The following is a 13,749-nucleotide window of genomic DNA, read 5'->3' as shown; positions in this document are numbered from 1 at the left end:
ATTTATCTAAATCATCGTCCTAAAAATAAAATCACATTTCAACACACTGGACATAGTGATAGGCCTATATTTAAGATGACCTGGTTGCTGAGAATTTTTTTTTACTAAGATATGGTAATTCCTGTTGTTGGTCAATAAACAAACTTAAGTATATATTTATGCAGTACAAAATAGGATATTTACAAAACTATAATTCGCATCCCTCAAAACACTATTCTGCACTCCACAAATCAGAGCCCTTAATAATATAACATTTTTATAAAAGGATTTTGTATTTATAGCAAATATATAATTTAAAGAATACCGCCACAAAATACCACTACATCGACTTTATTATCCCACTGGATACGCTGCAAGAGTGACTGAAAATACAGCCACAGCACCACCTAGAGTGCACAAAGTGTAATTGCGCGATCTCACCTCATTTCCAAATGAATGAGCCAAAGCATGGCCAGATCAGCATACAGTCAAATCGAGTTCTACAGTAATTACAAACAGTTTAAGAAGACTATGGCAATGTCATTTTTCTCTTTCAAACTGCTCAAATGTATATTACAATTTAGTGTTTCAATTACATACAAGTTAATGTACTGGATCCCTCCATTTATGGTGTATCAGCAAAGATTTAAAAGTGATAAAACCAGACCATGATTAATGTATAAGCTAAACTCAGCCAACCACAGGTATGCACGTCTGACAGCCCAATTATGTAAATATGTTTTTTCATAAACACGTGATAAGAAAATTAAGGCAAAGTAGAGCATTTTAATATCAGCATTTTATCACAATCTAAATATCACCATATTTCTCCACTGGAATTTTAATTGTCCTGGAAAGCAGCCTTTCTCTTCTCGACAAAGGCAGTCATGCCCTCTTTTCTGTCCTCCTGAAAATGAGAACACAGCAAGTTCAAGAAAGTAGAAATCTTTTTTCGCTCAAAAAAAGAAACAAATAAATGGAAGAAAAGTGACGCACCGTAGCAAAGGTTGCATGGAACAATCTTTTCTCAAGTCGACTGCCCTCAGCTAAAGTCAGTTCAAACGCTGTAAGTAAAGTTCAAATAAAACTATCAATTTCCAAATGGCTGCACAGAACTATTCAGTTTTCATATGACGTCGCACGCTTATCGAAACGCCCACATGGAGGGCACAACAAGGCTTTCCTCCGCTGCCCGCCAGTCATTTTTTACCAGGTTTGTAGTAAGTACTAATGTAGTAAGACCAAATTCAATATACACCTTATTGATGATGCATAGTTTGCCCAGGCATGATGAACACAGAATATAAATGGCAACACCTGATCCATTAATACTAAAACTTTATCTTCTATTCTATATCTACTATCTTTAAAAAAATAAAAAGTTTTTTTATTAGATTAAACTGGGAAGGGTCATAGCACTTGCATATTGTTGTCCTATTGTTAGTTTCACTGCTTCTATTGTTCTCATTTGTAAGTCGCTTTGGATAAAAGCGTCTGCTAAATGAATAAAATGTAAAATGTAATGTAAATGTAATGCAACACGAGGTTTCTTGTTAAGCGTTATTTCAATCGAAAACCATTATAAAGAAAATGCGCTGTGTTTATATTTTGGGCTCATCTGCTCGCCTGTATATAGCATGCATCATCAAAAAGGTGTAAACTGAGTTTGATATTTTAATATCACTGTAGTAGTACATTAAGGCACTTTAGGGGTGGGTTGCACCAATATGGATTAAGCATCTCCTTAGCCTGGTGTTGGTTCGCACTCAGCCTTTGCTGCTTGATCAGCCCTTTAATTCTAGTGATTGAAATACTGCAGCAGTTGCTGTATATGGATCACAAGTGCCCAAAACTTACAATCTTGTTCACATATTTTTGTTTTTGAGAAGGAAAATGGACAGGCTTGTGCTGCAAATCTATGGCTGCTTTGCGCTCCAGGGCTCCGCTATGAATACGTATTTTTTAAACCCGATCTGGATGCATGAACCTAATGTTGAAAGTCAGTGAGCCTCATTCATGAAACATGAGCAGAATAAATTTCAGCATAAAAGCTTCTATCCCTTTAATACCTTACCTGCATTAACAGCTTCCTTTGCCATGGCAGAGACAAGTTTGGAATTGCCAGCTATTTTCTCACCACATTTGATCGCTTCTGAAACCAGCTGATCCACAGGAAATACTTTACTTACCAGACCTATAGAGATGAGTACATTAGTCCACATATTGAATTGAGAGAAGAAGAAGAAAGAAGCTGTAGCGCAACAGTAAGTTTGAAAGACAAACCAGAGAGTTTTGCCTCCTGAGCGGAGATTCGGTCTCCTGTGAGAACCATCTCCATTGCAAGGGATTTTCCCACAGCTCTTGTAAGCCTCTGAGTGCCACCAGCACCTGGAGCCAAAGAAATCATGTGATCACAGCTACCTCGTAGCTAAATATTGCCATTCATAATTATTCAGCAACAATCAATCCACATAATTAAAAAAACGGATGTGTTAGTGTACCAGGAATGGTCCCGAGCAGGATTTCTGGCTGTCCAAACTGTGCCTTCTCCCCAGCATAGATTATGTCACACATCATGGCAAACTCACATCCTCCACCAAGCTGGACAGGACAAAAACTTTGTTTATGCTTGAGTGGGAATTAAGATTTAAACAGGCTTTTTAGTGATTCATTTAAAACATTTACCTACCGCAAACCCATTGACAGCAGCAATAACAGGCTTTTTGACTGTTGAAACCTTGTTCCAATGTGCCAAGAAGTTTCCACCATAGCACTCTTGAAAGGTTCGATTCTGCATCTCTTTAATATCTGCTCCAGCTATCAAAGCAAAAGCGTTAATACAACATACGATGAGTTTAAAGGAACTCAATATAACACGCTCAACTAATTTTTTTCACAGTTTCACACCTGCAAAGGCTTTTTCACTCCCTGTGACGACAATTGCTCCCACTTCACTGTCACCCTCAAAGGCATCAAGGGCTCTGCCCACCTCCACCATAAGCCCATCACAAAGAGCATTCAAGGCCTTTGGTCTATTCAGTTGGATGAAACCGACATTCTTCTTTTCACCCTTTTTGTCAACCAGTATGTACTGATACTGGCCACCTGCAAAAGAGATGAGGGCAGGGGTCAAACTAGCTCAATGCATTTTTTTAATTATTAAAACAGAATTGATTTGTCAAATACATCACCTCTTTATTATATGTATATTCCTATTCTTATTTTAAAATATGTTTCAATTGTAAACAAGCACACAGAAGGATAGCTGCAGTTTCCATAAAGGTCGGTGTTTCCATTATGAAGTTGCAGGTACAAAAACAAGCAGTCACAGAACCAGAGCAGGCAAATGACGCAAGTTTCCAAACAAAGCAAAACTCGAGACTGACATTGAAATGGAAGTCATTACTTTTAAGTAGACATGGTTCCTGTTACCTGAACTACATTGCCTGGTTGCTGCTAACGCAGAGGGAAGGAGTTTACAGTTTTTGAGAAGTAACCCTGTGGATCTGCAGAGCAGCGCCATGGTTGGTTGTGCGAGGTCAACGGTAACGCTGCGACGATGATGAAGCCACGCCACGGCACGTTGATTGGCTGTCAAGAGTGACGTCACACCGTAATCAGGATGCCAGATATTGTATTACAAAATCCCTCTTCCGTTGTCGTTCGACCACCGAGTACAGGTGGGTGGAATAAAACGAGGTTTTTTTTACGTCTTTTATTTGATTTTATACTTGGATTTTATAATAACCACCTCAAAGGGGAATTAATAATATCTTTTCAGTGTTAAAACAACACGTAAACCACACAAATATGTACAAACACGTGTTAAGTTTTCCCTTTACTCCCTGTTTAATACTTGGATTAGTTTTAAAACAAGGATTAGATAGAAAATAAAGGCAACAACCTATGGCACGTTTTTGCGCGTATATCTCCCTCTATTGGTCACTTTTGTGAATGACCTCCACATTGTGCAAAAAAGTACGGTCGTTTGTATTGCCCGTTGAGCATGTATCATCATGACATAAGGAATGATCTGAGGGTAATGCTAATTATGGTCTCAAAAAAACGTTATACTTATTGCAGTCAAAAATGTGTATTAATGATATTAATTCTTGATATATTTATTTATCCCATAGAAGAAACCAGCCATCAGAGGGCGCTTTATTCTTGCAATATACAGCATTTACAGAGTTTGATGCTATTCATGGTCTTCAGTTTTGTTTGAACGGGCAAACTGCCAAGCAGTTTTAAAGAAGCTTTATGTTAAGTGCTAACATAGGACACATTAAATGACTTCAAAGTCTGTAAGGATTGATTTATTGTTCTGTAAATCAGTTAGAAAAGCAATGAAACTCATGAAGGTTACAAAAGTCATGAAATAACTAAATATTGCCTGTAAAACCAACACACAATAATGCATTCATGTATCAACAGTTTATCCATATAGCAATGTCAAAATAGTATTAATCATTTTGGTATACTTTTAGGTATTTGTAATGCACATTTTTATCCACACATGTTTTTTCAGTCAATTGTTACTCTTTAGGTGTAACATATCAGCATATTTACAGGGTATTCTAGAGGGCAAATATGTAGTACCTTGGCAAATTCTAAGTTTTATTGTTTGTTTTATTTGATTTATTTCAATTACAACACTTTCTTTAACCACACACAAAAAAAGGTGCATTATATTATAAAAAAGAAAAGTGATTTTTTTACTTGATAAGTGCAACTCAAAATGTAAGTCTGTTGTAAGAATTGTTAGTAAGAATTCAATTTTAGATTCCAAACACCAACAGTGTATTTCAATAGGCACATTTCTGATAAATACCAAGTTTTGAAAGCACACTAAACCAACTCTGCAGGTCTTGATTTTAACTGACTGTGACTGTATAAATGACTGTACAACTACATCCAACATCACAAACTAGCTGTAAATAATGGGCCAGTATAGAAACAATCATACACCTCTGAAATAGTCTTCAAATAAAAGAACTGACGTATTAGGGTCTAAAAGCAAAGCTCTGAATATCCCAAAGAGGTTAAAAAAAACATGTACCATGCTAACTAGAATTGGTAACCAGTGAACACTCAAAACTAAATATCACATACACAATCAAACACTCTCTTAAGTGACTAGACATTATTGCAGTAGCAAAAAAAAAAAAAACATAAAAAAAGAAGCATATAGAGGCCCTGTTTAGTATATGTACATCCAAAATTCGAAGGCTTCATTAGAATAGTTTACAACCAAGACATTCATTTTGAACCCTCATAAATTTGAACCAGTTTGAAAGATTGTTTATTTTGAGATATAAGACAAGAAACATCAATAAAAATGGAAGCATTAGAACTGGCATCTGTAATAGGGAATATTATAAGGATCATAGGGAGTCTGATGAAATCATACTGATAAATGTACGCCTTGAATGCACTGTAAGTCACTTTGGATAACAGTGTCTGCCAAATACATTAACAAAATCTATTACTATACTAAGGTTTCTCACAGCACAGTCAACACTTTTGACATTCTCTCCTTATATGCCCTTTCTCACCTGTTATTTTTTTAAATACAGATTCTCCCTCCCCATTTTTCACACACTCACTGTTCAGAGACCAAACGATGCTCAAAATGGTCAACATTAAAACAGCACCAGACAAAATGAAGCAACTTACAGATTTAGCAGTTAAATAGTAATACTGTTAAGTGTGTCGTATTGGTCCTGATGACCAGGTTGCTAGATGTGTCATATCAAAGTGTGTTTGACACAACATGTCAGATGGGTGTGTGTGTGGTCAAGAACCACATTGCTTGTGTTGCAAAACCGATTCTCATTAAATAAACTCTGTATGAGTTTGTAACACATGAATGGTTGCAGAGAAAATCGGCCAAGATTTTCAGAGTGTAAAAATGGCCTACGTTCACATTAAATGTACAATAGGTTATTAAGCTGGAGTTTTCTATCAGCAGTACCCACTCAACACATTAAGGATCATTAATAGAGCAGTTCCCTATTGCAGTCGATAAATATTCATTTCTAACCCAAACACTGATGTGAGCAGATCGTTTCTGGCTGGTGTTAAGCACTCTCTGGCAAATAATAGCATTATTCCATCACATGAAATTTAGTCAAGTAGAACGGCCAGTAAAGTCGTCAAAAAAAGCAGCCCATCAACTTCATTCATCACTGCCTCGGTTCCCATGTGTTCCAGGACACAAAGACTAAGTATAATATTATAAAATATTACAATAATGACCTGAATAAATGCTGACTGATGAGAAGCATAGCCAGCTTCTTCACTATAGAACAGGGCACATTTATCAACACAACAGTTGACATGACCGTAGTACTACACACACTACCATTCAAAAGTTTGATGTCAGTACGGTTTTGTTTTTAAGAAATTAATACTTTAATTAAATTGATTAACAATGACAGTTAAGACTTACATTTGTTACAAAAGATGTATATTTCAAATAAAACAAATATTAAGTAGCACAATTGTTTTCAACATTGATAATAAGAACAAATGTTTTTTGAGCACCAAATCAGCATATTAGAATGATTTCTGAAGGATCATGTGACACTGAAGACTGGAGTAATGATTGCTGAGAATTCAGCGTTGCAATAACAGGAAGAAATTACATATACATATGACCACATAAACAGCCTTGGTAATCATGAGAGACTTCTTTCAAAAGCATCTTACTGACCCCTAACTTTTGAATGGTAGTTTATGCATGTCATGCAAATGATTGCAAATCAAGAATCGTTTCTCAGGTATTGTAATGTAATGTAATGGTAGGGTAGAGGGGCAAAAAGCATTGCTGAACACAGGAAAAATGCTGACCCTTTTCTGCGTTTATATTTAGAGTGACACAAGGAGTAAGAATGAGGAGGAGGGAATAATTTTTGTTTTCTGTGAGGACACTCACTTTACATCCACTGCTAAGTTAATGAAGCCTATGTGTGGATGACAGTACATTCAAGAAACAATTCAGCCCTGTTATTTCCTTTTGTGTGTGTGTGTGTGTGTGTGTGTGTGTGTGTGTGTGTGTGTGTGTGTGTGTGTGTGTGTGTGTGTGTGTGTGTGTGTGTGTGTGCAAAAATCACTGCACTGAAATCATTCCGCCCAAAAAACAATCTAAATAAACATCTGTGTCCAAAAGCGGTAATTTGTCAGTTTGGTTGCCAAAGATTTTTACATTATACAGTCGTTCTTAAATACTGTGCTGGCTTGGAAGAGAATGACTGGATGAATGACTGGATGAAATAAAATGTGACATTCTACAACATTTCAGTGCGACATATTATATTTCCCAAAAATTAATAGTTGCAATGAATAGATACAGGAAGGGAAATGTATGCTATTTAAATATGTCTGCCATACACCCTTGCTGCACAATTTGGAAATCAAATTACAAAAAAATAAAAATGACTGAGATTAATTAATGCGAATCAAACCCAGATGGAACGGCAAATGCTGAATCTGAGCTCCTGTATTCTAGCAGCCAAAGTATGTCAAGACAGCCTATCTAATGATAATAATTTAGAGCATTTTTGTCATCAGAATAAAATGTAAAGTAAATCAACTTTATCTGATTTCCTGAGTTTTGGATCATTTTGAAACTACACTGCTAGACTACAAGCACGACTACATTGGCAGTGTCTATTGAGAGCAGCTAAATCCCAGTGGAGTATGGTACTGCCACAGAGTGCATATCAAAGTGTGCGATCCCTGAAAAATTATCAAAGCTAAACAAATAAGCTACAAAGTGAAGCAAGGATACTGGAAAACACACATCTGACAATGCAACCATTCACCAACCTGTTATGATACAATACTCAGAAATCACTCCAATGAGAGGTTAGAGGGCAAAAGTAGTGAAAATGCAGATGTCGTTGATGTCTTTGTGTGAGCTGCGGCCCAGAGGCCTTCACTGCCTGTGGCAAATGCACAGGTGCGCGCGTTCACCTGTGAGAAGTCCTTTCTGGAGCGTGCTCAGGCGTGCTTGCTTAGCCAAGCTTGGTGATCTGAAGACTCCCAACTATCCGGATCATATTAATGGCCAGCAAAGACTTTACTTTGTGATAAAAGTCAAACAGCTGGTGTCCATCCACAAAGATCCTAAAACGCTGGTGCTCACAATGGATCTCAATCTGTATAAATGGGGAAAGGAGAGGGGAGAAATAGTGAAATAAGATCAAATCAAAAGAATCCTTTGTCAGTTACTGAGATGCATTGTGGACAGTGTGTTGAAAGGAAGTGCTTGTCTGACTTTGCATGACTGCTTATCTCAGCTCAACATTTGGAAACAGTGACCCATTTTTTTGGTTCGCCTTCAGCCCCAATTACAAAAAATAAGCACTCATTATCTTCCAGTATCTTTACTCACTTTGGTCGTACAACTCTCTGCCATAAAGAATAATTCTGTAATTGCCTATTATAAAGGAATAAACCCACATGAAAAAACAGGCATTCTTTCTGGGGAAAAATAAACTACAAAATGACAATATTGTACTGACACTACCACTAAAAAGATTGGACTCTGTAAGATTGTTTTTATCTTTTTGAACAAAGTCTCTTATGCTTGTCAAGGCTGCATTTATTTGTAAATACAGTAATATTGTGAAATATTATTACAATTTAAAATAACTGATTTCTATGATTTCCAATTCAATATATTTTAAAATGTTGTTTATTATATCCCAACTATCTGAATTTGGCAAACTATCTGATGGCAAAGCTGAATTTTCATCAGCCATTCCTCCGGTCTTCAGTGTCACATGATCCTTCAGAAATCATTCTGATATGCTGATTTGGAGTTCAAGAAATATTTCTTATTATTAATGTTGAAAACAGTTTAGCTGCTTAGTATATTTTGGAAGCCGTGATACTTTGTCATGATATTTTGATGCATATAAAGTTCAAAATAACAGCATATATTTGAAATAAAAATCATTTCCTGTCACGTTTGATCAATGTAATGCATTCTTGCTGAAAACAAGTACACATCTCTTAAAAAACCTACTAAACTCAGACTTTTGAACAATAATGTGTGTGTGTGTATATATATATGTATATATATATACAGTTGTAGTCAGAATTATTGGCACCCCTGGTAAATATGATCAAAGATGGCTGTAAAAAATAAATCTATTTTTTTTAATCCTTTTGATCTTATCTTACTTTTTTTTTTTTTCTTCAAAAATCTAACCTTTCATTGAAGAAAAAGAAGTGAAAGTGGGGGTAAATCACATTATGAAATATTATTTATTATATTACAACTAAAATGGCCCCCACAGTCACCAGATCTCAACCCAATAGAGCATCTTTGGGATGTGGTGGAACGGGAGCTTTGTGCCCTGGATGTGCATCCCACAGATCTCCATCAACTGCAAGATGCTATCCTATCAATATGGGCCAACATTTCTAAAGAATGCTTTCAGCACCTTGTTGAATCAATGCCACGTAGAATTAAGGCAGTTCTGAAGGTGAAAGGGGGTCAAACACAGTATTAGTATGGTGTTCCTAATAATCCTTTAAGTAAGTGTATATATAAACACAAAAACAAAAGCTACCAAAAATATTGTGCATATATGCATTTAATTCTACTCTTGGAAGTATTGTTTTTGAAAAAAAAAAAAAAAAAAAACATTTGATGTAGCTTGATTTTAATTAATAATATATAATCTCAAACACACAAAAATATTATAGTATTGGAGGAGAAAAAGGAGGGGAAAGCAGGTTTCGCCTCTTCATTTCAGAAGTCCACTACACGCCACTATGGCTGTCACTTTTGTGAAAAAATACTGTTAGATTTTTGAGACATAAGTGTTCATTGAATCGACTGTAAAATCGATGTTCCATGTCTAAAGACGTTTCCATTTTAAACGCCAAATATGGGCAAATCCACGGACAACTAACAGGCATTAGCTCGAACGTAAAGAGGGCGCTTGAGACGCACACAAGTCAGCAAATATTCCTGATGATTTATTGGCGTGAAGTTTCGTGCACAATGACAAACAGGAGTGCAACATTCTCGAAAAACAATAAGCCATAACATAAATGAAAAACATTACTGCAGGCTTCAACATGGCTGTGTTTACGATTAGAAATGTCAAACAAATTTCGCCTACGAAGGCGATTGTAGACGCGTAGCCCGAATCTGTATCTGTATGCATGAGACTGTCTGCATACCGGCAGAATTCACAGTTTTGTTGTAAAAAGAGACACATTATGCAGAAGTATAATTTGCTGTTATGCGTGTTTGTCAGAGCCTGCAGTTGCTGTGTGAGAAAAGACCGTTAAAATCGATTCCCTATTTTCGTTTTCGAAACTTGCGTTGGTTGGTCCGATCGATTGTGCAATCGATTTTCGAACGTAAAGTGACAGCCCTACACGCCACTGCTTTAGACGTCACATTATAGTAAGCTACTGCATTAGATATCACATTATAGTGTCTGAAGGAGGTACAGCACACATACAATATCTGTATCTGTTAAGTCTAACTGACTGGGCAAGGAGGAAGCTGTCATCGGTTTTGGACACAACCCTGAACTCATGCTTTGTGCAGATTAGAGATCTCAGATTAGAGAACATGTAGATGTCAGTGTTTCAGATCATTACCCTGAAAGGCTGGTCCGGGATGAAGGGAAAGTAAGCTATGGGTGCCTCCTCCTCACTCCATTTCCCAGAGACCCTGGCATTCCTCAGGAACTGCCTTTCAGTGAATCGTGCGCTGAGTTTAAGGGCCACATCAGTGAGCTCTTCATCATCTTTCTTCTCACTGTGCCCACAGTTCAAACTGATGTCAAAGCTGTGAAAAACAAAACCAAACATTAAGCATGTAAACAGCTGGTTTTTGTCTAAAGTTATCTATCTTCTGTTTTCAAGATTTATTCATCCTCACTAGTAATAAGTTCAGTATGTCACCATAACCATATGACTTGCCATTAGTGTTAATAAAAATATGACAAGTGTTGCATGATGAAGCATTACAAACTGTGTGCTAATGTGCCAAATGTTACAGAGAAATAGCATGAATCCATTTTACATGAATTCACAGTGATTCAGGCCTGCGTCGGCAGCTATTATCACACTGACTGAGCCTCACGGAGCATTCCTAATGGATCAGCAGGCTGTTTACAAAGACTAAATTCCAGAGCTGAAATTACACATTAGTATCACTTAACCATTTATATATAAGAACCATAATGTGCAATTTTGTTAAAAAGCTGCATAATTGCAATGTAAAGACTACACCATCAAGATAACAAACCACTCCATCGCCCTCATGCCAGGAACCATTACTATACTCTCAAAAAAATGACCACAGCACATTCAACTACTAGAGCTAAACTGGTAGAGGAAAACCACATACTCAATATGCAGACCCTGAACGCAATGCAAATCACTTTGGATAAAAGTGTCAGCCAAATGAATAAATATAAAGTGCTACAAAAAGCCTCTGGTACTAGTATTGAACAAATATTAAACAACTGAACTATCATTTAAAAGTTCAGTCAATAAGATTTAAAAAATCAAATAAAAATAAATTAACACTTTTATTCAGCAAGGATGCAGTAAATTAATCAAAAGTGTCAGCAAAGACATTTATGTTGCAAAAGATTTCTATGTCAAACACCTGCCGTTGTTTTGAACTTTCTATTCATTCAAGAAGAATCCTGTAAACAAAATGTGCTGCTTAATATTTTTGTGGAAACCGTAATACACTGTTTACAACAATGATAATAATAAGAAATATTTCTTGAGCAGCAAATCAGCATATTAGAATGATTTCTGAAGGATCATGTGACACCGAAGACTGTAATAAGACAAAGTAATGATGCTGAAAATCCAGCTTTGGCATCACAGGAATAAATTACATTTTTAAAGTAATTAAATTAGACATCAGATATTTTAAATTGTAATAATATTTCACAATATTTCTGTTTTACTGTATTTTTTTTATCAAATAAATGCAGCCTTGGTAAGAATAAAAGACTTATTTCATCTCATCTATCCCACACTTTTGAACAGTAGTGTTATAACACAAAATGGTATACATTTATAAATAGTATATCACAAATGTATCATTTCAGCCTTGCCCATACTAAGGATTTAATATTTTGCATGCCTGTTAGTGCGCTTACTGTAAAGAAAAACTTCCTTATTATACCTGGATGCTTAATTTAATTAATATATATATATATATACATGCATATTTGTGTGTGTGTGTGTGTGTGTGTGTGTAATATATAGTCATACAGGCTGAATAACACCCTTGTGATTTACCACTGATTATTTGCATCAGCATGCTAAAACGTTTCCAAGACACACCCAATGCTCTCACAGTTTTGACATTTGTTTCCTTAACAGCTAATATAAACACCCATCAACCCTAAACAGTGCACACACCCATGCAGTGCGTTTCTTGAGCAGATCTACAACTCAAAGCTGTACTCAAAACATAGTGCTGCCAATCTGGACAGCATATGAATGAATTAATGAATGAATGAGGCATTTATATAGCGCTTTCATATGTACTACTGTACACCCAATGATCTTCAAGTACATATGGGCCCATGATGCCCAAAAAATGCTGTTTAAGGAAACTTACAAGGTTTTGAGACAGAGCTTGTGTCTGATGTAACTATTTACTAATGCATGTGTACAGTCTTAAATATGCAATCTTAATATGAAAACATACCTGTCTGGCTCTGGATCAATGATGCCCATTATAATGATCTTCTTCCCAGGCCTCATCCCACCTCTGATCCGTCCACTGAAAGGAACTGTCTGGTATATCAGATATAGGGAAAAACATCAATGTCACATAAACTACAGCATAACAACGACTGCTTTTAAACATTACTCTACCAGAATACGAGAGATGTCTTCTTTATCAGGGGAGATAAGCCCAGCATCTCCGAATGAATTATTAAGGTGAAGATCATCTTCGGTGTTCTTCAAATGAGAAAGAGAAGATTTACAAGTTTAAAAAGCACTTTAAAGATGCAGGATGAAATACAGCACGAGCGAGTAATGCAGATGCACATGCAGGGTTTTAACAATAAAACGACACGCCTTCACTGCATCTGTACTTCATCTTTTTTTAAACACAGCATGTGCACCAAATACACCAGAGCTAAAATAATGCTCGAAATATTATTTGTCAATTGCGATCCACCACGTATGCACTGCAGTAACTACATTTACACAAACTCGTTATGATTTTGTTTAACTGGGTATGAGAGAGGACGGTCATCTCTCATGATGCATCCAGATTTCCACTGCGCTTCGTATTAAATATACTGTTATTAACTACAATGACTACGTTATGAGAAACTGAAGCACTGTAAAATCTTAGAGGTTTTTGTGACTTACTATCGCGTCCTTTTCCATGCTCGCCACCGCCATCTTGAACAAAATACCATAGGATGCTTATCAAAGGCGGTCCAGTTTAGGAATCTGTCAGTGTCGTGGCAGACTGGACAGGGAGCTGCAAGGTGTCTAAGTTCAAGAAGTAAATGATAAAACAAACACAAATTCTCTCAACGAATTAAGAAGCAACTCTATTGTCTCTATTTGAGAAAGAAATATGCTGACGCGGATTATCGTACGGGTGGAGGTTAATCCAGCCTCCATATGAACCTAATCTGCTCAGATCTCATTGGATCATCTGAGCATAATTACCAACAGAATAATAAGAGGCCACATTTTACCACTTTTGTATTTTTAAAAATGGCAATTTCCTTGAATTAA

At 36.4% G+C, this 13,749-nt stretch overlaps 2 protein-coding genes across 2 annotated transcripts; both read right to left on the bottom strand.

The window, feature by feature from the left end:
• Positions 1–314: 314 nt before the first annotated feature.
• Positions 315–3,559, bottom strand: echs1 (enoyl CoA hydratase, short chain, 1, mitochondrial). Its single transcript, XM_084093554.1, has 8 exons — positions 3,412–3,559; positions 2,887–3,084; positions 2,669–2,796; positions 2,481–2,580; positions 2,263–2,367; positions 2,054–2,173; positions 976–1,043; positions 315–886 (listed from the first exon to the last, which is right to left on the bottom strand). Exons 1-8 carry the CDS (start codon positions 3,500–3,502, stop codon positions 821–823), a joined length of 876 nt encoding a protein of 291 aa, XP_083949680.1. The 5' UTR covers positions 3,503–3,559; the 3' UTR covers positions 315–820.
• Positions 3,560–4,279: 720 nt separating this feature from the next.
• On the bottom strand, positions 4,280–13,667 carry lgalslb (lectin, galactoside-binding-like b). Its single transcript, XM_084093373.1, has 5 exons — positions 13,372–13,667; positions 12,865–12,951; positions 12,695–12,783; positions 10,612–10,801; positions 4,280–8,141 (listed from the first exon to the last, which is right to left on the bottom strand). The coding sequence occupies exons 1-5, from the start codon at positions 13,402–13,404 to the stop codon at positions 7,998–8,000; spliced, it is 543 nt and encodes a 180-aa protein (XP_083949499.1). The 5' UTR covers positions 13,405–13,667; the 3' UTR covers positions 4,280–7,997.
• Positions 13,668–13,749: the final 82 nt, after the last annotated feature.

This window comes from Abramis brama (assembly GCF_963993115.1).
Source record: "Abramis brama genome assembly, chromosome: 19".
NCBI lineage: Eukaryota > Metazoa > Chordata > Actinopteri > Cypriniformes > Leuciscidae > Abramis > Abramis brama.
The sequence above is the reverse complement of the archived record's forward strand: the minus strand, read 5'-3'. Positions and strand labels throughout refer to the sequence as shown.

Excerpts from the sequence above, each read along its gene's own strand:
- echs1 (XM_084093554.1), bottom strand. The coding sequence starts at position 3,502 with ATGGCGCTGCTCTGCAGATCCACAGGGTTACTTCTCAAAAACTGTAAA. Across the intron at positions 3,085-3,411 it reads AACCAGGCAATGTAGTTCAG|GTGGCCAGTATCAGTACATA; the intron begins GTAACAGGAACC and ends TCTCTTTTGCAG. Across the intron at positions 2,581-2,668 it reads CTGCTGTCAATGGGTTTGCG|CTTGGTGGAGGATGTGAGTT; the intron begins GTAGGTAAATGT and ends TGTCCTGTCCAG.
- lgalslb (XM_084093373.1), bottom strand. The coding sequence starts at position 13,404 with ATGGCGGTGGCGAGCATGGAAAAGGACGCGATA. Across the intron at positions 12,952-13,371 it reads GCATGGAAAAGGACGCGATA|AACACCGAAGATGATCTTCA; the intron begins GTAAGTCACAAA and ends TCTCATTTGAAG. Across the intron at positions 12,784-12,864 it reads AAGACATCTCTCGTATTCTG|ACAGTTCCTTTCAGTGGACG; the intron begins GTAGAGTAATGT and ends CTGATATACCAG.